Source organism: Amblyomma maculatum, chromosome 1, assembly GCF_055883805.1.
Source record: "Amblyomma maculatum isolate TAMU_Amacu chromosome 1, ASM5588380v1, whole genome shotgun sequence".
In the NCBI taxonomy this organism is placed as follows: Eukaryota; Metazoa; Arthropoda; class Arachnida; order Ixodida; family Ixodidae; genus Amblyomma; species Amblyomma maculatum.
The window spans coordinates 156,267,431-156,290,020 of record NC_139344.1 but is presented as its reverse complement, the minus strand read 5'-3'; the positions used below and the strand labels follow the sequence as shown (position 1 = coordinate 156,290,020).

The 22,590-nt window shown below is 44.9% G+C and overlaps 1 protein-coding gene and 1 pseudogene across 8 annotated transcripts in view; one reads left to right on the top strand and one right to left on the bottom strand.

The window, feature by feature from the left end:
* The window catches only part of LOC146204707 (uncharacterized), a 97,728-nt gene extending 82,793 nt beyond the window's left edge, over positions 1-14,935 (top strand). For all 8 annotated transcript variants that reach the window (XM_084589429.1, XM_084589424.1, XM_084589430.1 and 5 more), the window contains 2 exons: positions 3,905-3,953; positions 14,250-14,935. In XM_084589429.1, coding sequence (XP_084445555.1) covers positions 3,905-3,953; positions 14,250-14,335 — 135 coding nt within the window. In that variant the 3' untranslated portion in view covers positions 14,336-14,935. The remainder of the gene's footprint in view (positions 1-3,904; positions 3,954-14,249) is intronic.
* A 3,247-nt stretch (positions 14,936-18,182) lies between these two features.
* LOC146204706 (uncharacterized) lies at positions 18,183-20,662 on the bottom strand (annotated as a pseudogene).
* Positions 20,663-22,590: the final 1,928 nt, after the last annotated feature.

The following is a 22,590-nucleotide window of genomic DNA, read 5'->3' as shown; positions in this document are numbered from 1 at the left end:
ATGTTGGCTCATGATGTCATGAATGTGAATTCATAATGTAAGTGAATGTACATAAAACCAGGCTTTTGCAACTGGATAAGTTGAGCAAGCCACTGCTGGCACTCTGCAAAGTCCTAGTCTGCAAAGATAAGTAAACCAAGCACATGCTGATGTTATCGCTGTGCAGCATCTTAGCACACTGCCATGAAATGTGCTGTGGACTGCGACGGTGACAGTACGAAACAGGAGCCCCGCTAACGACATTGTTCTTTTCATATTCTCAGAGCGCCAAAAGTGAGGGTTGGGTTCATTATGTGATTGGGTTCATAACGCAAGCAAATACGGTATTTGTTTTCTAGCATACTACTTCGATGCATCTCATTCCAAATTCAGTGGCCGCATTGCCTTCTTTTTTTTACATCTTATTTACCTCTTATTATTTTCTAACCTTAACAATTTTCTGCACCTATGAAAACCCCTCCATTTGCAGAGAGCCACTCAGCGAATTTTAAATGCTGGTCAAATTTCCAGCTTTTTTGCAGTAATAACAGCACCTTTAAAATGTTTTACATTAAGTAAGACTTCGCATTTTTGCTTTGTGAACGTAACCTTCTGTGTGGCATCAACACATCCACAAGCAGTTCACAGTATATACAGACTTGGTGTGAAGGAGACAAGAGTGGCTGCGCTGTGCTATAGGGGTGCTGCCACTCGCTATATTTCCCGTACATTTACACGCCCTTATTATGTGGTAATAGAATCAATATTCATTCATGGGCGTCCTTTGACAACAGTGCTTTGTCCGAGTGCTTGTGGCAGCCAGGGCAAAGCTGCGCAGCACTGGAGTGATTTTGAGCAATGGTGGACATTCATGCAAGGTGCTGCAGGCTAGAAAATGGTGGCAATCATTCATTACATTTTCTTTTCCGTATTGTGCTATCTGTCATTATGGCTTGCCTGCTTTCATACACTTCTATAGAAAAGAATAGGTTAAATAAACTGTTGATTATGTAGGCATCTGGGATCCTTTGATAGCGCATTGATCAGGCTGAATGGAAAAGGTTATTTGTACTACAGTCGAACCCAGATATATCGAACCTGGATAATTTGGATTTTGGTTATATCGAACTCTTAGAATATCCCCTTAAAATTTCATGTTAAATTATAGGAAAGCTGCGTCATATCGTATTTGCACGATTCTAACGCGCCTCGATTGTAACGCACTGTAATATTTAAGGCCCAGAAACCACAAAAATAACTTGGCGCAGATTCTACCGCGCACACTGAATGACGCAGTCAGCAAGTGTCTAAAAGTTGCTTAAAACATTTAATCGAACTCAAGAACACAAATCGGAACACACGAGCACAATCATGAGATGGGAACATCATAGTCTACTCGCCGCGCGCATCTGTGGTGATGTTTGCCTTGTGGCAGCACATGGCGTTTGAAAGCGATGTGCGTGAATGAACGAGAGGTAACCAGTTTTGCAACGGCCGGTACGTAGTAGACGCAGCTAGCGCAGCCATGGTGTTCGGGAAACAACGCGATAGAACGGAGTGCAAGTGTATGCCCATTCTTTCCTTCCTCGATGGGTATGCGATAGCATGGAGCAAGGAAAAACTCTGCCGAGCTTTCTTCCTCCCCTTCCCTCTATTCCGGTATTCTTTGCAGCAGCACACATTAAGCATTCGCAGACAAGCCAGCGCAGCACGTAGCAGATAACATAAAACGCTTTCTACAGTGTGTGTTGTGAACCCTCTGTGCGGCGGGTGACGTGCGTCATCGTGCTGAACATGTGGCGTCAATATCCACAGTCGCCATAGCTTATGCGACGTAAGCTATGGTGGCTGCGGACGTTAAGTGAGAATTTGGATTTTGCAACCGATACGGAGCTTCAAAGATGGCGAGCCATCATGGGCACTCTGCCAAGTTCACTGATGTCACTGCACTGCACAGCATCTTGGTGCACTGCCAATAAATAAACTGTGGGTGGTTTCATTATTCGAGTGGGTTGATTACGCGACAAATACGGCATCACTTTTCACAATCGCAAGCGGTGTCCCAAACTAATTTCTGTATATCGAATTATCATTATACCGAACTATTTTGCAATCCCCTTTGAGTTCAATGTATCTGGGTTCAGCCGTATATTTACACGCCCTTATTACGTGGTAATTGAATCAATATTTATGCTGCAGCTTGAGTAGCAAATGTGTGTTGCAAAAAACCTACGGAATTGCTTTATCAACCTTCACTAAAACTTAGTCTGTGATCGATGAACGATCACAGACTATGCCAGTTATATAAACTATGCCAGTTATATAAGCTATGGCGACCCTAGCACGGCTAGAGAAAAACATCTCTGCTTATGTGCACCATCCTGAGGTGTGGTATGTTCCAAATTGTAGAACCAATTATGGAAATCAAATTGCCTACACTTCTCAATCGCATGATAAAGGATGCTAACATTGACATATCAGATATATCGCCAAAAGAGCTGCGTTTATTGTTTGTATAATGTTGCCATATGATTTTCTTGTTTTTCTTGCCTGTTTTATACTAACGTTTTTTTTTTTAACGATGTTCTCTTGCCGCATGCTTCTGTCCTACCCCGTGTGCTAGGGGGTCAGGGCTTTTCAAGCTGTTCACACAGCTTTTTCCTGTCCTCCTCGCAGCATCTTTTTGTTGTGGAATAAAACTTCAAATTTAAAATAGTGTAGTGTGTTCAAATTGGAGCTTTTACCTTGCGCACAATGGATAACCAGAGCATTGTTAGGTTATTCAGAGGCATAGAGAGAAGCACCTAAATAACAGTATGCATGTGTCTATGCCATACAAACATCACGCTTCTGTCACTTTTAAACAGTATCATTTGAAAGTGGGAAAGATAGCATTTCATTTTTGCTGCTGTTTATACACGACTGCACATGTGTACACAGCCATTTTATTACAAGACAATGAATCACAGTTACCCATCAAATGCCATTCACAATTCACTGCATCACTGTGATGAGCTTCATTTTTCTTTTAGGATTAAAAATTTATGGAACTGCACTAAAAATAGCGTTGCATGTGCTCGAACACAGGTGAACTGCCTGGACTGATGCTAATAACTATAGCTTTGGCAACTGAAGATGATTTTTATTCAACACTGTGCTGGCAGCTCACTATCATTCTGACTGTCATTAGTCACAAATAAATAAAGAACCTATAAGCTGCATCATGTCACCTGCTTCGTTGGATGGAATTACCAGAGCAGATGCCTTCAACAGGATTACCGTGATGACCGATTTGACGTTGAGTGTGACTGGCACCACAAATATGTAGCTTGCCCGTATGTGTCACTGGAAAGGGGCCAAGGTCTTGTTTTTTGTTTATAAGTATGGGTGTGTGAATATTGAAATTTTCAAATGCAAATATGGTTAAAAAAACGTCATCGAAATATTAATCATTACTTTTTCAGTGCCCATGAGCATACCAGATTTTTGGTATCTTGACTGCTTTGCACTAAGCATACACTACATAAATAGTATGAACTCTTGACAGCTTTAAATGCTGATTTATTCATATGGATACTTTGGTGTTGTCAACATATATTGTGAGAATCCTGGTGAAGCCTCGCATAATTCAATTGAACTTTCTGTCCCCTTTGAGCTTGGATTATTGAATTTTGGCTGTACTTGAAAGAAACAAGACTGTTTATAGCTGTTTGTGATAGCTTTCAGTGTGTGGGCAGTATTGTGCTAAGATCTTGCTGCAGTAGTCAGTTAGGAAAAAAGAAAGGCAGCTTGGTCAGTCGTTGTTTAGTCTCTTCATTTTTCTGCTGCATCTGTTATTTGTGGTTGAATGTACATTTGAAATGCTTGTTTGATAACATTGCAGTGGAAAGTGCAGTAGCTCTTATACCTACTCTTCTTTTTTCAGTCTCTGAAGAAAAAGAAGCAGGGCGTGGAGACAGCCGTAAAACGGCAGCGTAAGTTTTGTGCCAAGCTAGTGGCCACAGTCCATATTTTCCTCTTGTATGCTTTTAATTCCCAGCATATGGGCATTACTTCTGGTGCTCATTGAGAACTGTACATTAACGACCAGTAATTGTGCAGGCTGTGGAATTTCACAGTCGAAGTTGGCATTGTCAAGTAACCAATTATTATTGTTCAGATTGAATTCAGAATTATTGTTCAGATTGAGACGTTGTTCATGTTGTGTGATAGGTACGGTGTATTTGTTTCTGCTTATCTTAAAATCTGGCTGGTAAAATCTCGCACTTCTGTTTCTTACAACCAGATGTTTGCATCATACTGTAATTCAACAAGCAAGTCTGCTCACTCTACATTATGCCTCTTGTCACCACTGTGCACATTTTTGTGATTGTGGTTGACATATGTCGCTTCAGTCTTTGAAACTCTGCTAGATATGAGGCAAGAGGAAAATGTGTTACTCGGAACATTTGTGGCTGCGATGGATGAAATGGAAGGTGTGAAGTGATCTTTGCTAAGCATCCAGTGTTATCTCAAAAACAATTAAACTCATTAATCGATCACGGATATATCGAACTCTAAGGAGAATGCGAAATAGTTCGATAATTCAATATATAAAACATACCGACAGATGAGCTGCAAAAGAGGGGCGCATTGGCAGCACCTCCACATGCCGCTCCACACGGGGAGCGGGTCAGGAGGGCCCTCAGGCTGAGGTCAGGTGAGGTTACAAGCACTCTTCACGGCCTCAGCTGCCAGGCGGGTCGCGTGCCGCTGAACGGTGGGATCTCCGCTCCGCAGCCAAACCTCCCAGGCTTCTCTACTATCAATGTTAATGCCGGCGCCTGGGGAATCGGCGCATTGCCATATTATATGATCTAGCATGCCTTTTTGTCCGCAATTTTTACATTTAGAATCTTCTTCCTCCCCGGTCTGTGTTAAAAAAAACCTCAGACAGGGCAGATGCAGTTATCGGCTTGTAATCGCCTCCAGATGCGTGCTTCATTGTTAGTGAGAGACCGATCTGGGGGAGGGTATACTTTTCTATCTAATTTGTAAGATTCTGTGATCTCATTGTATGTGATAGCGCAATCTTTGATTCCTTTGCATTCGGGCTGTTCTGCCGCTGCCCGGTGGTAGAGATCTCTGGCCAGCAGGTGCGCAGCTTCGTTGCCAGGGACAGATTCGTGTGCTGGTATCCATGATGGATATGGTTCTAGTAATGGGATTTGTGAGAAGAATCTTTTTGGCCTCCTCTGAGATCCGTCCTTTTGCAAAATTCCAGACAGCCGTTCTGCTGTCGCTGATTATAGTTTTGGCCTGTGTACCAGTGCATGCGAGCGCTATTGCGACCTCTTCAGCTGTACTAATGTGACGGGTGCGTGTTGAGGCCGCAATTTTAGGTGCACCTTCTCCATTTACTACTGCCGAGACAGCTGCTCCGTGTCGTCCGCATGATGCGTCTACATAAGCAACTTCATCGACTGCTTTGCGTTTCATTCTTTTAGCGATGGCTTTGGCTCTGTGTTCTCTGCGTTCTTTGTTGTAGTCTGGGTGCATGTTTCGAGGGAAGGGTGGTACCATTATGTGTTCTCTTATGTTGGGTGGGATAGATGTTTTCGTCTGTGGGCCTCTGTCTGATTGGAGTCCGACCCAGTCTAGGATGGTTCTGCCTGTCTCCTTCAGTGAGCCCTTGCCATGTATTATGAATCCCAATTTTCTCCAGCTTCTCTGTTGATGTGGAGACAGGGAGGCCTAGTGCGCGTTTGACGCATTTTCGAATTATGATGTCGAAATAGTTCGATAATTCAATATATAAAACATACCGACAGATGAGCTGCAAAAGAGGGGCGCATTGGCAGCACCTCCACATGCCGCTCCACACGGGGAGCGGGTCAGGAGGGCCCTCAGGCTGAGGTCAGGTATTTTTTTGATGTATTTTTTCACGTTCTGTCTTTTTGAGATTGAGAAAAGGTGTGGCATAACATATGCGACTGATGATGTAGGCCTGTGTCATTTTGAGTAGACTACGTTCCTTGAGACCGTGTCCTCTAAGCGCTACTCTTCTGAATATGCCCGTGACTTGGGCTGCGTGGTTCGCCAATTTTTTGATGGTGTTTGTGTTCTGCCCTCTTGCTTGGAGGATCATTCCTAGGATTCTAATTTCCTCTACTTGTGGAACCGGGTAGTTTTCAACATTTATCTTTATGTCTGCTTTATTCTTATATTTGGGGTTGTAGATGAATAGTTCTGACTTTTGCGGCGAGCAGGATAGACCGCGTTCCGCAGCGTACTCATCCACCTTATTTGCGGCAGCCTGGAGTTTGTTCTCTATTTCTGCGTCGCTACCTTTATTTATCCAGAGATTTGTCATCTGCGTACATGCTAAATTTAAGTCCAGTATTTGAAAGCTCATGGTGACTTCTCTGTTAGTGAGAAAATCTTTGATATAGTTATAGGTTCTGATTCCAACCCCAACTTCTTGGACACCTTCGAGCACTGCCTTATACTTGACATTGTCGAAGGCTTTGGTTAGGTCAAGTCCGAGAATAGTCTTTGTATCTCAAGATTCATGTGTTATGATATCGTATCTAAGTCTAAGCATCACGTCCTGTGTGCTTAACCCCGGCCTGAAGCTCACCATTTTGTGTGGCCAGAGGTTCTCTTGCTCCATGTATTTGGTAAGTCTCGTCTGAATAACGCGTTCCATTAGCTTTCCCACGCACGAGGTCAGTGATATGGGTCTTAGGTTTTCTAGTTTTGGCGGCTTCCCCGGTTTGGGTATGAGGACCATACTGGAATTTTTCCATGCCTGCGGTAGTTGTCCAGTCTCCCATACCTTATTCATGTATCCTGTCAGGGCTGTGATTGACTCGTCTTCTAGATTTCTGATAATAGTGTTCGTGATACCGTCAGGTCCTGGGGCTGATCTTGTCTTTAATCCAATAATCTCAGCTCGAACTTCAGCCCTGGTGATGGGGGCGTCGAAGTCTAGGTTAGGTTTCCCCTCATATGCTGGTAACGTTTCGGTTTCCGTTTGTCCGATGTAGATTTCGATTAATTTACTCGTCAATTGTTCGTCCGAGCCTTCGAAGGCATGCTTAACTTTAGTTTGATTTACGTTGGCTTGTGCTTTAGATTTTTCCGGATCGAGCATGTGTCGTAGAATGTTCCATGTTTTGGAGAGGCTCGTGCCTTGTTCCATTTCATCACATCTGCTACACCAGTTTTGTTCATTTAGTTTGATGGCGTATGTCTCCATCTCTTTATTATGTCGAGCTAGTGCTCTCCTAATATTACGGTTCCATCTTTGTGTTTTTAGGCTTTTCTCTAGGTCCTGTTTCTTGTTCCACATGTTTAGGAGTTTGATACTCGGCGGTGCATCTTCATCTTCTAGAGTGACTGTTGCTTCCTCCACATGTTTCTTTAGCGTTTGAGACCACTTATCGATATTGTCGATTTTCTCAATTCCCTCGGTCTCTCGTATTTGCCTAAATCATTCCCATTCCGTGATTTTGGGTTGTTTGGGTTTTCTAATTTTGATTCCTTTTCCTAATGTGAGTGAAATAATGAAGTGGTCACTACCTAGGTTTTGCTCGGTGTTTTTCCAGTCCGCTGTACTTACATTCTTGCTTAAGGTCAGGTCGGGGGTGGTGTCCCTGCTGACGCTATTACCCGTGTGTGTGGGTGCATTTGGATCAGTGTGCAGGGCGAGTCCTAGTGTTTGCATGTCTTCCCATAATTGTCTGCCCTTAGGATCCTGCCAATTGTACCCCCATTCCTGATGAGCTGCATTAAAGTCACCGGCTATGATAAGCGGGTTATTTCCTGCGATCTTTAGGGCTTTTCGGAATAGGACTTGAAAACCTAACTTCCCTTTGCTTTGGAGTGCTGTATATGTTCAAGAGAAAGATACTCTATCGGTCTTTTCTTCCAGTGATGATTTCAGTTAAAAACTGCTTCTATATCCTGAGATGTGATCTCGTGATTAGTAGCGGCTATGTTTCTCTGGATAAAAGTCGTGACTTTGGATTTTTCGCCCCTATCGCTGCTGTGGCTTTGATATCCAAACAATTTGGTTAGGTTTTTCCCAGTCTCCTGTATCATGATAGCTATGGGTTTGTCTGCAGTTTGTCCTATGTATTGTTGCATTAGCGCTCGCTTTCTCTGGTACCCTCGGCAGTTCCACTGCCAGATCGTGGAGTTGTCTTTGATTATGGCTTTTGCCCATGATTGTTACCCATTGTTTCTTCCAGATTTGCGATTCTGTTACTGGAATCAGAGAAGGCCAGTGATGCTTCCTGCATTTGTTTAGCGAGATTTTGAATCTGCACTTGAATCTGTCCCTGAGCCCCTAGAAGTTGCTGGATTTGCGTGTTAATATTCTCGAGTTGCTTATCAAATTTGTCATTATGTTGTTCAAATTTTCTATTAAGATTCGGGACTATTCTGCTGTGATTACCTACGTCACAAGTCACAGTGACAGGTCACGACAGGCTGCCATTGGCTGCAGCCGCGACGGCCACTACGTCACGGACACACTTCCGGTAGCTGCGAAAGTCATCTGCTCGAGTGCGAGTGCTGCAATGACATGTGCAATGCATGCGTGAACCCAAGCTTGGCGCTTCGGTTCGCGATGTTAACCGAAAAGGTGGTGGCGTCCGACTGAAAGTGCACGTCGCTGCAGGAGTGCGAAAACGAGCACCAGCTGGTCCGATTTAACACCGTACCGAATTAATAGACAACATCAACCTTCATGTACCGACCGACGGCGCAGCAGCGTACTGTAGTCCCGTGTCCCGTCTCGTCTTTGCCGCATCGACCATTTGTGCGGTGTGTTGATAATTGAATGGAACTTGCGTCAAAAAAAAAAGGTCTACCCTAAGCTTCATCGCAAAAGTACACAAATTCGCACTGCGTAAGCAGTGTAAGTGCAGCACCCGATGCCGCCAGGCGCGGGCGCTGCGGCCGACGGCACTCCGGTCGTGCGCTGCTCCCTGCTCGTTGCTAGGCCTTGTTTCTTTTGCATCGCAGCCATGGCGGACGGAGTTTTAGAATCGTCCGCTTCGCTGCGTCTCTAGTGTAGTCGCTCGCGTGCTCCTGTAGCTTCGGAAAGCGGTGACAGCCTGCGCTGCCGAACTGCATGTGGCGAGCTGCTTTGCTCATGTTTTGCGCCGTTGTTTCTGGCTCAGCCGATGCGTACACATGAGATAAAACACGCGTGCACGTTACGCATTGGCACTTCCTAAACGATGTGCGTCCGACTGAAAGTGCACGTCGGTGCAGCAGTGCGAAAAGAGCACGAGCTGGTCCGATTCAACACTGTACCGGCATCAACCTTCGTGTTAATGAAAACGTGCGTCAAAATGGTCTATCCTCAGCTTCATTGCGAAAGTACACAAATTCGCACCGCTTATGTGCAGCACCAGATGTCGCCAGGTTACTGCAGAGATGCCGTCCGCGGGCGCTGCGGCCGACGGCACTCCGATCGTGCGCTGCTCCCTGGTCGTCGCTAGGCCTCGTTTATTTGCGTCGAAGCCACGGCGGACGGCGTTTTGGAATCGCCCGCTTCGCTGCGTCAGGAGCGGCTTCTACTCCGTCTTTATACCAACACTCTGCTGTGCCCGGCAGCACTAAAACATTTTAATCCCTCGTTCACGGGCAGTTGTCCGCACTGTGCGGAGAAGTCTTCGGACATCTACCACATGGTGTGGGCTTGCCCATCCAACCCATCTGTTCCTCCTCACCCCAACCCCACTCGGGAGGACTGGGAGGCGACCCTGCTCGGCTGCTATGACTTGCAGGCCCAAAAGGCCATGGTCGAGCGCGCCCGGGCAGCGGCCGATGCCACTGGGGTCCCGTACTAGGGACCCCACCCAGTATCTGTAAGGGCTGGATGTTCGTAGATCCGGCGGATGCATACATGCACCCCTTTTGGATCATTAAACATTTGTCACCACCACCACATCTAGCGTAGCCGCTCGCATGCTCATGTGCGCGATTCTTGCGTGTCGCTGCGAAAATCAGTGACAGCCTGCGCTGCCGAACTGAATGTGCCGAGCTGCTTTGCAGATGTTTTGCGCCGTCGATTCTGGCTCGGACGATGCGTACGCGCATTGGCACTTCCTAAACGATGTGCGAAAGGACGTCAAAAAAAAAAAAACACTACACTATCCTTTTTGTTAATCTCAATTTTAAGATTCGCGGACGAATAATCCGTGCTCTCGTCGGTGATATGTACGCATATACATTCCATTCGTTATGCACAAAAAATGCCTCTCGCCGACCATAATGAAAGCAGCTCCGGACTAAAAACGACGACGACACATGTTTGCACGCGGGCAACTCGCACGCTCGATCGTTTGCTAGCATCCATGCAGAGCCGATGCTATGTCAACTCCGCGAGGGGTCACCGACCGCCGTTGGTCAAACCGCAGAAGACTGTACCGAAGAGACTGACCCAGGCAGCGCGAGAGAAGAAAGCGGTCTTGTAGAAAGCCGTGCTCGGAAGGAGTGCACGCTAATTTGCGCTGAATGGGACAGGGATATGAAGGAAAGTGCTCCCTCCGCGGCGGCCGCCGGTATGTGTGGACAGCTTCCTACCTGCAGGTATGCGCTCGCGAACGACCCGAGTCGTTCGGGCTGCTGTCGCACACAATTCAGAGAGGTCAAGAAAACGGCGGCCGAGGAAGACAGCAGACAGGGTTGAAAGCCATCTTTGTAGAAGCTTTCAACTGCCTGGTCATAACTACATGTAGGTGCATAGGCCTGTACAACTTTCAGTTTATACCGCTTATTAAGCCTAATTAAGATGCCTGCCACCCTCTCATTAATACTATAGAATTCATCTATATTACCCACTATATGCTTATTGACAAGGAAACCTACTCCTAGTTGTCGCCTCTCCGGTAAACCTCGATAACCTCTAACAGGGGCCAGATCCCGCGACGGTTCCTTTCGGGAACTGGTTCCTTTCGCCGCTCCTGATTGGTTGCTGCGTCACGTCCGGTGTGACCCCCAAAACTTCCGGAGGCGGCTCCACGTTTTTCGCCTACGTCACGGAGCGGCACGGAGCGGGGCCACCGCTCCGAAAGGAACCGTTTTGCCGGCCGGCGCAGGAACCGCGACGAGTTGGTCTGCTTTGAGATGGAACCGCTCTGCGCTCGCTGTGGCTCCTCATGGCCGTAGTCGAGCGACGGCGCGCGCCGCGCAGCTGCTTGAGTACGGCCGTGGTATCCTTTTTTTTTTGTGTCTGTGTTTTTTTTGGGCAGCGCTTTGCGGGTTTAGTAAACTGACGCAGTAAAAAAAAAAGAAAAACGAGACAACGCCTTCTACATGTCTCAGGAGGTTTTGCGGCAACACTGGCTAAGGCTGCGTGCCGATCGCGAAGCGAAGTGGGGATGAAGGGGTATGCCGGGCTGCCGTCAGAAGCAAAGGTGCTCTACGCGCTTCGATCGCTACTTTGCGATCGGGAGCTCTCGGCCAACAGCAGTGCGACCATTTGAATCCGGCAGTCGTAGAGACAAATAATTCGCGTCCGTAAGTGCGGGCTGAGGTTTCCCTCCTTCTACATCAGCGGAAGGGGAGCAGACGGTGGCTGACTGGGTCGAGTGCAGTCGGATTCCATGTGTCATCGGCTGCGTCCTACATTGACAGCTATTCACGGAAAGGTCGCGCATACTCATGACGCTTGAGCGGCCGATAAGGCTACGGACGCTGCCCCGCTACATAGGCAGGCGCGGACGCGCCGGCGCGGTGCCGGTATCAAGCAGCTCGTTCGTACTCGCAACGGCGGCAGCAACTCCTCCGTCAAAGAGCTAGCGTGATTCGGACTGCATACTACGGGCGTTGTAGACATCGTTATTAGGATATTTGCCACTCTGTGCGAAAGGCAGAACTTACAAAAACTTCACAGCGAGCGAGAAAGCAGACGACGCCGCCACCGCGCGCGCAACACCATCTAGCGGCGAAGAAAGGTACTCATGAGCCAAGATAATTGCTTGGCAGTTGTTAACAGGATGCTTCTAAGAATATTTGAGTCTATTATTCACTAGTTTGCATTACTATGTAATTATTAGATTTATTTCGTGCTTAACACCACTTTGGTACAAGTATTTGGTACCAGAAAAAGCCACATGCTCGTGATGGACGTTGGATGGACACGCCTACGATCTGGGGCCATCGCTGATTGGCCGCTGTCTTTCCCGTCTTCGCCGTGAGGTGGCGCCCGCTGCCTTGCTGACGTCAAATTGACGTCATCATGAAAGAGAACAGTTCCCGAAAGGAACCTCCGCTGGATACGGCCCCAGCACTGCTAAACTAGCTTCACTAGTTAGGGCGGCCTGTCCAGCAGAGCCAGGAATTCTTAGCACCCCGTGCTGCGTCACAGGTCTGACCGCCGCCGTGGTCAGTTGTTCCGCAGCCACTGGTGACTGAGGGCCGGGGTTTTATGGAACTAATCATGAGAGGTTGCGGCCAATTACTGCACCAGGGTGGCCAACTCCTGTTCTGGTGAGGGAGTGCGTTGCCGGAGGTGTTCATCGGCATCAGGTCGCACCCCAAACCTGTTCATGCAATTCCATCTACACGCATGTTTTTTTTTTTTAACCGGTAGAGAATTGCGTGGCTCCAATCCCGGTGCATCGTACCGCTACGCCATCGCTGCACCAATTTTTTACGTAGCCAGGCATTGCGGTAGTGCACACTACATTTTCTTGCTAGTAGTACTGGAAGCCTGATGATTTACGGGACTGTTCACAGCACGATAAATTTACCATGCCCAGTTGCAGACGACCATGCACTACCGGCTCCGTCGCTATACGCAGCATACCTTGTCATGCACTTCTTGCGCTGGCCAATATTTAATGGCTAGCCACCACTTCTGGCTGCGGAGCCTCGAGCGCCCCCTTTGTTTGTAAACCTGATGTTGGTCTATTGGGCGTGTGCTCCACTACTGGAGCGGACGGCGCTAGTGTTGGCCTAGGGGAGCAAGTGGGATCACGCGACTCCACTTACTGCTGCTGAAGCAGACGCTGGATTGAATTTGTGCGTTTAGCTAAAGGTCGCAGTTTTCTGTGCAGTTTTGCTTTTTGACGTTTGCCAGCATCACACACTTTCGTCTTGCGTCGTCTCTCATTGATTTAGTTAATTTAAGCTCTTGACATGGTCTGTCACTACTCTGTATATGCGGCGGAACCTGACGCACATATCCATTTCTACCTGAAAAATTAGCTGAAGGAAGCTTGGTTAAACAAGTTGTCAATGTGCAAAGAAGTGAGTGGTCATTCTTGAGTGTGCGACATGCGTTTTATAGAGCAAAATGGAGTTGGAGAGTTCCGTGAGTTGCGGTCGAAGGACTGGTGCTAATTGAAGGTATGTTCTTGAGCTTATTACTCGTGAAGTCCGATTGCTGGCGGGATAGAAAATATACTGGCTTCTTTGCCGGGAACCTACCCAGAGCAAGGAATGTTCGTCCAAAAGGGGGGGAGGTGTCAAATTTCTTCTCAATGAAGGCATTGATGTCTGAAACTAAACGTTCGTGCTGCCACGCACAGCACTGCGTAGTGTGACTCTCCTTAGACAACTTCAGCAGTAATTTCAAGTGACCAAGAAAACAAATCATGGATACCATAATCTACACACAAAAAAAAACATGGAAAAACAAACATCTTGAAGCTCGAATGGTCAGTGTACAAGAAGGAACTCACCTCTGCACGGTTGCCTTAAAAGATTCTTTGCATCATCATCACTATAAAATGTTCAAGGAGCAGCTGAATGGCACCGCTTCTGCCGGCACGTGCGGAGTTCCCCGCATCTGTCGCCACCCGAGAGCTCCTTTCTTCTAGCAAAGAAATATGATTACCGAGCAAAGCAGCGATGTGGCGGTGCAGCGCACAATTTTCTCAAAATGATTACCGGTATTTGAGTGCATATTTTTTTACTGAATCTGTCACTCATTTTCTTTAACAAAGCGACAACAATGCTGCAGGTGTGCGGCGTCGTAGCAGTAGTTCGTCGGGTTGCGTCCACAGCTCACGGACTTTAAATGCCTTCTTGCCCAATAGTTGGCCTAATACCTCAAATAGTGTTCAACATGCCTAGACCGAAGTGTATATGAAAGAAAAATAAATTTAGCATTAACTCGCAGCTAAACTGCCTAGGAAGGGATCACATAGCAGCAATTCAGCGCAGGTTGTCCCACTTACTGTGTCACGTGGCGCTGCCAAGAGGTAGAAAAAAGCATCCCAATTCTGCTTGCCTTTATTGAGACATGGTTGTGCTTGTCTTTGCAGTGGGCAAGACCAACGTGGTACTGAAGAAGACCAAGGGAAACCTTAAAGCTTTGCATGCTAAGGGTGCCAAAACGGACAAGAAATGAGTGAATTTTCGATTGTAGTTGTATATACCCAAAATTACATTTATGTCTGGCAATGCTGGCCATGTGTAGTGTTTTTTGTTGCTCCCTACCTTTATCATACTCTTATAAAAGTTCTCTTGATTTTGACTATCTTTGAGAGGAGATAGAAGCTATTTCAATGGCCACATGATCTTGAGTACAAACTTTGGCGGTCCAGTGTACGTTTTGTGTGCCCTGGATTGTGCAGTCCGTAAGAGAACCTTTGTGTTCTCTTGGCATTTACTTGCAGCAGTACACTTTATTGGAGCCATGTTTGTATTCCTGTGGAGTATTTCGAATTCATTGTAATCACATTTCGTTATCACCATGTTTTTTGTGGGTATAATTTGCTTCACTCCCATAAATTAAAAAAATGTAATGCTTGTAGTGTCCCCATGTTGTAATGCGCACTATTACCTGTTACACATTTTAAGCACCCTACGTGCAATCATATGTAGGTGATTTTAACAAATATGTTTATGTTAAACTGGTGGAACCTGCAGCGTTTCAGGCTGACTCTAGTGAGAAAATACTCATTGTACATAACACATGTACTGAAAGAAATACATAGTTCATTGAAAATGTTGTGGATTCACTACTTCTTCCTTCTATTAGAGGGCAGATTCATTTACCCTCGCATGCAGGCTGCCGACACATTCCTACTGTCGACACCAGGCACACCGTGGACTGCGGGGCGCATGAGCACTGCATGTAGAATGAGTGTTTATATGCTCTAAAACCTATGCATGCTGGTGTGTGCTGTAATCACTGTACCTGAAAATGCTAGTCATTTGAAGTGCATTATTGCTCGTTGACGCGATATGCGCGGGTGGTTGAACACTGGGTTAAGAACTGGAAATCGGCATTTATAAGCAGGTTGATATGCTGTTATTTTTTACACATGATAAATGCCTGTCTCTTTATTCAAGTGCTATGGCTTTGTCCATGAGAATGTCGATCTGGCTTGTTGGTATAGTCAGTGATATGCAAAAGGTAGCTGTATCGGCGAGCTGAGGAGCGAAGGTTCAGGCAAAACGAGTGTTCTCGGTCACCAGTGGTTTGAATTTGGCTCAAATCAACTGAGTTTCCTATCGCTCACCTAAACACGTTTTGTGTATGGAAATATAAACACAACCACTAGCAATTCAGATTGATATTTCTGTATGCGAGAGGGAAGTAGGCATGGAAAATGGCTGACCATAGTACTTCGCTGTTGCTGGCATCTGAGTCTCAGCAAAATGTAACCAATTTCATTAAATTCTATGACGCTGGCACAAAGCTACATGACGCTCTTACACACACTGCATAATATATACTCTATGCAAGAGCCATGGAACATGGAGGGAGCTCGAACACAAGGGGGGGGGGGGGGGGGGGGGGGGACAAATTGTGCTTTTGCAGGAGTGGAAGTGCTGCTCTATTCTGCTTTTCCTGATGTTTTGCCATCAAATTTAGCAGAACATGGGTTTCTGCCACACACTGAGCCATTGTATTGCCTACAACAGTGTGATCTTATCCACTCTGATTAGGCTGCTGTGAGAAGAGCAGCGGGCTGGTGGCATGTTGCGAGTTGCATAAACAATGGCAGCACACTGGTAGCAGAGGTATATATCTTGTCTTGTGCTGAGCCTAATACATATGAAATTTTATTAAAATAGAAAAATAGCCTTTTGAATCATTTGTGGTGAGGGAACATAGAGCAGCGAGCAAAGCAGACACTGTAGCTGGACAAGCTTTCAATGGCTTGTGCTAATTTGCAAAGAGTTCTAAATCTAACTGTTACGAAGGTGATGCCACTTAGGTATCGATACTGTGTTCTCAAAAGTGACTGAAAGGCATACAGGGCCTATTACCATTGTGCTGAAATTGTGCTTGCTCGGAATTTTACGGTAGTGATGCTCTTTTTAAGTTGCAGATATATAAAAACTGAACATCAAAAATCTTTACATTATCTGGCATGAGAAGCTTTCCTGCGGTCACCTTTGATGGAAAAATGCAGTTGAAAATACTTTTAAAATGCTACTTACTCACTAGCCCATTCTGATACAGCCTTTTTCTTTCATGATAATGAAGTTTTGTTTATTCCTAAATATTTCCTAAATTCCTAAATATGACTATTCCTTCCTTGTTCAAAAAGATAGTTGTGATGTACAATTTAGCAGAACATGGGTTTCTGCCACACACTGAGCCATTGTATTGCCTACAACAGTGTGATTGCCTACATCGGGTGTCATCGGTGTGTTTAGGTTCCGTGAGTCGTGCAACTGCAGAACAATCGCAGCACGACACCAATTGCACGTCATAGTTATTATAGTTAGTGGCTGCAGTTGAACATCATGTGGTGATCCTTGTAAACATTTCAAAGAAGAAAACACCGTCTGTGAACTCGATTCACTATTAAATTTAATGGGTAGCAGCAGGCTCCTCCCACCACCAGTGTGTGTGGCCACCGTACTGTTGCGAGATTCTAAAAGTTTAAACCAGGGTGTCGAACTGGAATTTTTTCGGGTTCGGTTTCGGTTTGGAAAAAAAAACCTTCGGGTGCATTTTTTTTACTGAGTTTACTTCCCTGTTCCAGTATATAATAAATGCTGAAAATTGATATAGTAGTCAGTCGATTGTTTTTGTCCTCAGATGTGATGGGCTCCAATTGATTGTACAGACCTCAGCAAAATGAGCAACCACTAATAGAGCAGGATGGGGGAAAATGAATATTATCATTGGCACATAACCAACTGTTAAAAGAAAATGTTTCTGCTGTGCCTTACAGGTACACAAAATTTCAATAACGCGAGAGGAAAGGGATCTATGTTTAAATTATAGAATAACTCGCACAGAAGTAACTATAGACAGAACAATGACGACAGTAATGAAGGTAATCTGCCAACAAAAGTGGGTCGGAATCGTACCATGAACCGATTCAGAACGGTTCCTATGATTTGTTCCAGCTTGAGCTCAGTTCCAAGATGGCGGAAAAATCTCTGGTTCGGTTTGGTTCCGGGCAAAAATTTGGGTCCGGTTCCAGTTTGGTTTGACACCCTGCTTTAAACTGAGGTGTGGTTGTGGCACCAAAAGACTGCACAAAGGAGGGTTGGAAGTGGGCAGACCACATCAAGCACACCTTGCTTCTCTGTCATCACCTCATCACAAAGTTGTGCGGAGGGTGTCATCGGATTTGCCGGACAACAGGACTGTCTTGCCTGTGCGGCTGTGACAAGATGAGATCGCCACCTTTTTGCACACCATGGCTGCCTGCATAGGAGTGCCGTGCAATAAAGAGGGGCAAAGGGCAAAAAAAATGGCTTGGGAGTGAAAGCATTGTTGGGCATTATTTAGTGAGGTTGAACACTGCTTGAATTACGGGGCTGCTCAGGCTTCACGATAGCGCCTTTACCGCTGCCTTTTCATGCAATAATTTTTTTATAATTTTTGCTCAAGTTGGTTTGGGAAGAAAGGAAGATTGTATCTCACTTTTTGGTGGACACCTACACCTAGAGTAAGGTGAAGATGGGAAGAATGTTAAGTTGCTGAAAAAACGCAATAAATGTGTGAAGGATATATGAGACCCCAAGTTGTAATGCAATAATTGAGATGACTATGTATGAAAGCGTAGTGTAATGTTCGTAGAGTAGACAGATGGAAGTATTGTCGAGCTTTTAAGAGCACCCAGATGCCATAAGCAGTTTTTCATTTTTTGAAGAGCCACATGAAGGTGAAAGTTTAGAGAGACAAGTTGGTATCCCCAAAAATGAACATTCGGCAGGAAGAATAGGATGGGAATCAATGAAGATAATAGGAGCATTTTTCAAGGTGCAAGTTTATTGTGCACACATGATAAATACAAAAAAAGGCCCCATAATGAAATACTGTACGGAGACCTCCTGAACTAATTAGAATGAGTATAAAAGGGAGCAGTGGTAATAGCAAATGTACAAAGTAAAAATATAGTATGTTATAACATATAACGCGAGAGGCAAGGGAGAAAAAAATCTATGCTTAAATTATAGAATAGCCCACACAGAAATAACCATAGACAATAATGACAAGTAGTATTGCACCATAAAAAAAGCAAGAACAGCAGCATAGTGTGATGTATGCATTATACAAACAAGTGAACATGTGCACAAAGCCCTTAAATGTAGAGGATTTGATGGCCAGAGGTATGTGTACTCTTCGCAGGAGGAAATTACTTCTTGATGAAAAATCTAGTGATATCGGGGTTGGTAAGATTGTTGTCATTAACAAAATATGCAAAAGTGCCTAAGTTATACACGAGTAAGGTGAAGATGGGAAGAATGTTAAGTTGCTGAAAAAACGCAATAAACGTGTGAAGGATATATGAGACCCCAAGTTGTAATGCAATAATTGAGATGACTATGTATGAAAGCGTAGTGTAATGTTCGTAGAGTAGACAGATGGAAGTATTGTCGAGCTTTTAAGAGCACCCAGATGCCATAAGCAGTTTTTCATTTTTTTGAAGAAGAGCCACATGAAGGTGAAAGTTTAGAGAGACAAGTTGGTATCCCCAAAAATGAACATTCGGCAGGAAGAATAGGATGGGAATCAATGAAGATAATAGGAGCATTACAGGCATAAGCAGAGGAGAGCGAACAAAAAACCATGAATTGTGTTTACTCGTCATTGAGATTAGATATAACAGTATCAAGGCAAGAATTACTGCTTAGTATAGTCATATCATCAGCATATAAGAAACATTCAAAAGATGCAAGGCAGTGTGGTAAGTCATTAATATAAATTATGAATAGCAGGTGCCCTAAAATAGAGCCTTCAGGCACCCCTGTGTTTATTATTTTAGTATTTCATAAAATTCCTGATATGCCAACAGCTATTTCACGATTGCATAAATAACTGCAGAGGAATTCTAGTGCGGGGTCATTAATACCAAATGCTGAAATTTTTAGGAGGTGGATATTTACTTAATTTTTGTAAATTGGCTTATACGAAAGCAAAGGCACAGTATCTGTCATGGCTCTCAATGGACACCTGTACTGCGCTCTAAGGAAAGGGGTTTAAGGCCAAAGGTCAAGGTCATTGCAACAAAAAAAAGGCGATGTCTGAAGTTTGCACCCTGATTTCGGCCCATGTGCTGTACAATGTTAGCACAACATTACAGAAATTCAAGCGGAAAAAGTTACCTGAAGCTCTTCACTACTGTATCATAGCCTACACGCTACTTTGGGGCATTAAACCTCACATACACAATATCAGTTTCATCGAAGCAATGAGCAAGATATTTTGAGGCCAAAGAATGAAGGTAAATAGACATCCAGCAGTGAAATCGCTACGTGGGAGAATTGCCAGAAACAGTGATAGAATCCACATTTTTTTAGTGACAACAGCGATGCAAGCCTACTCCACGTTTCACAATGTATGTGTGGAAGATATTTGTGAAAACTATGCACACAATATCAAAAATGCACCACACACACTTGCTTTCATATTACGTACACGACTAAATGTTTTGCTGCTCAGTAATTCAAAAAGCTTCTTTTCATAGCAACAGCAAAGTATTTGCTTGGCTTGCATGTGCACCCCTTAAGGAGTTCAATGTTTCCTGTCAACAGCTGAATTCTTTCGATTCTAATTCTTGGCTTGCTGCAGGTCACATTTAGCCCTCTCATACTCCTGTACTGCGTCGGTACAAGGCTTTGATATTGTTAGGATCGATTTCCGGAGCCTATATACAGTTTTCAACAGCATAATCATAGAAATAGTTTGCAGCTGGCATGCTGCAAGGTTCAGGAGGCATTTCAGTTTCAAATCTTGGATGTTAACTTAGTTCCAGCTTTGAGGCTACATCTTCAGGCACCTCGTCATGCTCTAAATGAAACATATATGTATGACCAGAACAAGCGGTTACCTTCATCCTTTTTTTTGCACGTGTACCGCCACTTGTCTGCAAGGGTCATATCGCAAATGTTTGCAAACCTTATCAAACGATTGATTGCAACTGAATTTTAATTTTGCAAGACTGAGGGCTCACATCATATTCACGGGTGGTGCTCCACAGTCAAATGAAACATCACCGGCTTCCTTGTTGCCATCTTTAGACAGGCAGCTGTTGGATGTTGAGTTCTGATCCTGATTGATGTCCGTCATAAAGATAAAAAGATTTCAATATGTATGGCACAGTGACAGTCCGTGGAAGTGTGAAATAAACGTCGCAAAACCTCTTGTGTTCATCATCATCACACATATTTAAAGGATCATTTCGACTTTGCCTGAAACATCTCTTATGACTAATGTTTTGACTGGGGTACCACCTCCGAGATCAAAACTTGCGGCTATCACAATGATTCATTAAAATGCATTTACCCAATACAGCCAGCATTTACAATATATTGTAAATTTTGCCAAAATACTTGTTGTGGGCCTCATTCTTGAAAGGAGAGCTTCCTTCAGCCATTGCGCTGCATTAAGTTTGTCACTTTAGTGAGAATCCTAGTAAAGTCATGAGAACAATTTGACAACATATTTTAAACGATTTCCGAACCGCTTCAAGCCACGCAGCGGCAAACTGCGGAGCTGCATGGTTACGAGGGACAACGGCGACGCCGACGTGAAACACAGGGACGGGCGCCAATGAGCTGCGCTCTAAAAGTTAGTTAATACTCCAGGCGGGAGCTGCAGCTCGTAGCAGCGGCACATCACAAGGAGATGTTGTTGCGTCTGGACAAAAGTTTAGCGCCACTTTTAATTCCACATAGAAGTATGGCGCAAACTAGTTCTATCTGGGCAGGACTGTGGTGACCATGGAGGAAGGAAACAACTTCCTTCCTCTATGGTGACAGATACAATTCTGTATAGATAGATTACACTTCGAGACGTGGACGCATGTAGACGAATAGGCAGCAATGTGTCCTGTCCATCTAATTACGTCCTCATCTAGAAGTTCAAGCACGTTCAAGCTGGCGCACACAAAAGGAATCGTAACAACTATGTAATCTAGACGGAACTCTAGTGACAATTACAGTTCCTTTTGGACGGAACTTGAGCACTTTAGGCTTTAGGCACAGCTGAAGAAAAAAGCTAGAGGAGGAAGCGTGGCGCCCATGAACGGCGGCGCGCGGGCAACATCTAGGCACCCTAAAGAAAAACATTCCTCCCTGTAGCTATACTGTAGCATTGGTAGCAGACTGCAGTAAAGAATAAGGTAGATTCCGTGAAGAAGACCAAGTCATAATGGTTACAGTGTTCTAGAATATAACGGGAACATCACCGAAAATATAACCAAATTGTTCTCTAGTTGGATTGATGCATGCCCAGCTCGGCTTATGAAGCGCCTCGTAAAGCGGGGAAACCACGGGACCGAACCTAAAGAAGTCATATGACGTCTAAGATTAGCCAAATGCCAATTAAAAAAAAAAAAAAGTTTTTTCTGCGTTCACAGTTGTCTTAGCAGTGCAAAGTTATGTGTGTAGTTATCCCGTGTGCCCAACACCAGCTCTATCTGTTCTCTGCTCTACGCGAATTAGTGGTATTAGTTAGACTAGCCAACGTTGGCCTAGTAGCCAGTGTTGCCAATTTAGCTACTTTGTAGCTAGATTTAGCCACTTTTGGACTCAACTAGCTACCAAGAAAGTTAGTTTAGCTACGAGTAGCTGTTTTAGCTCCTTTCTTCAAAATCTAGCTACAAATCTAGCTATTTTGGTGAAATCTAGCTTAAATCTGGCTACATTTCGGAAAATTACTATTCTGGCGTGAAAAATCTTTCCACAGACGCTACACATGATGAAACTGACGTCAGGCACATAGCGCCATCTGGTAGTTTTTAAACAAGACGCAAACCAGACAAACTTGAAAAAGAGGCGCCGAACCATGATCAGCTGCCCCAACTGCCCTGCTGACTCCGTTGACCTGCAGCACTTGGTCTGGACCTGTCCTGGCACGGCTGGCCTCCGCGCACACTACACATCTGCTCACCACATTCAGAGTTACGAAGACTGGACAGCCCCCAATACCAACGCCAAGCGCAAGCTTAGTGCCCTGCTAGACTTCATGTCGGAGTCTGGCGCCCTCAACCTCACCTAACCCACCCCCTTCCCCTCTAGGCCTCAGGTCATCCTCATGAATAAAGGTTTATGAATGAATGAATGAATGAATGAATGAATGAATGAATGAATGAATGAATGAATGAATGAATGAATGAATGAATGAAAGAATGAAAAAGAGGAGGATGCTTGGATGCAATACAAGCGCCACTTAGGGGGTTTTGG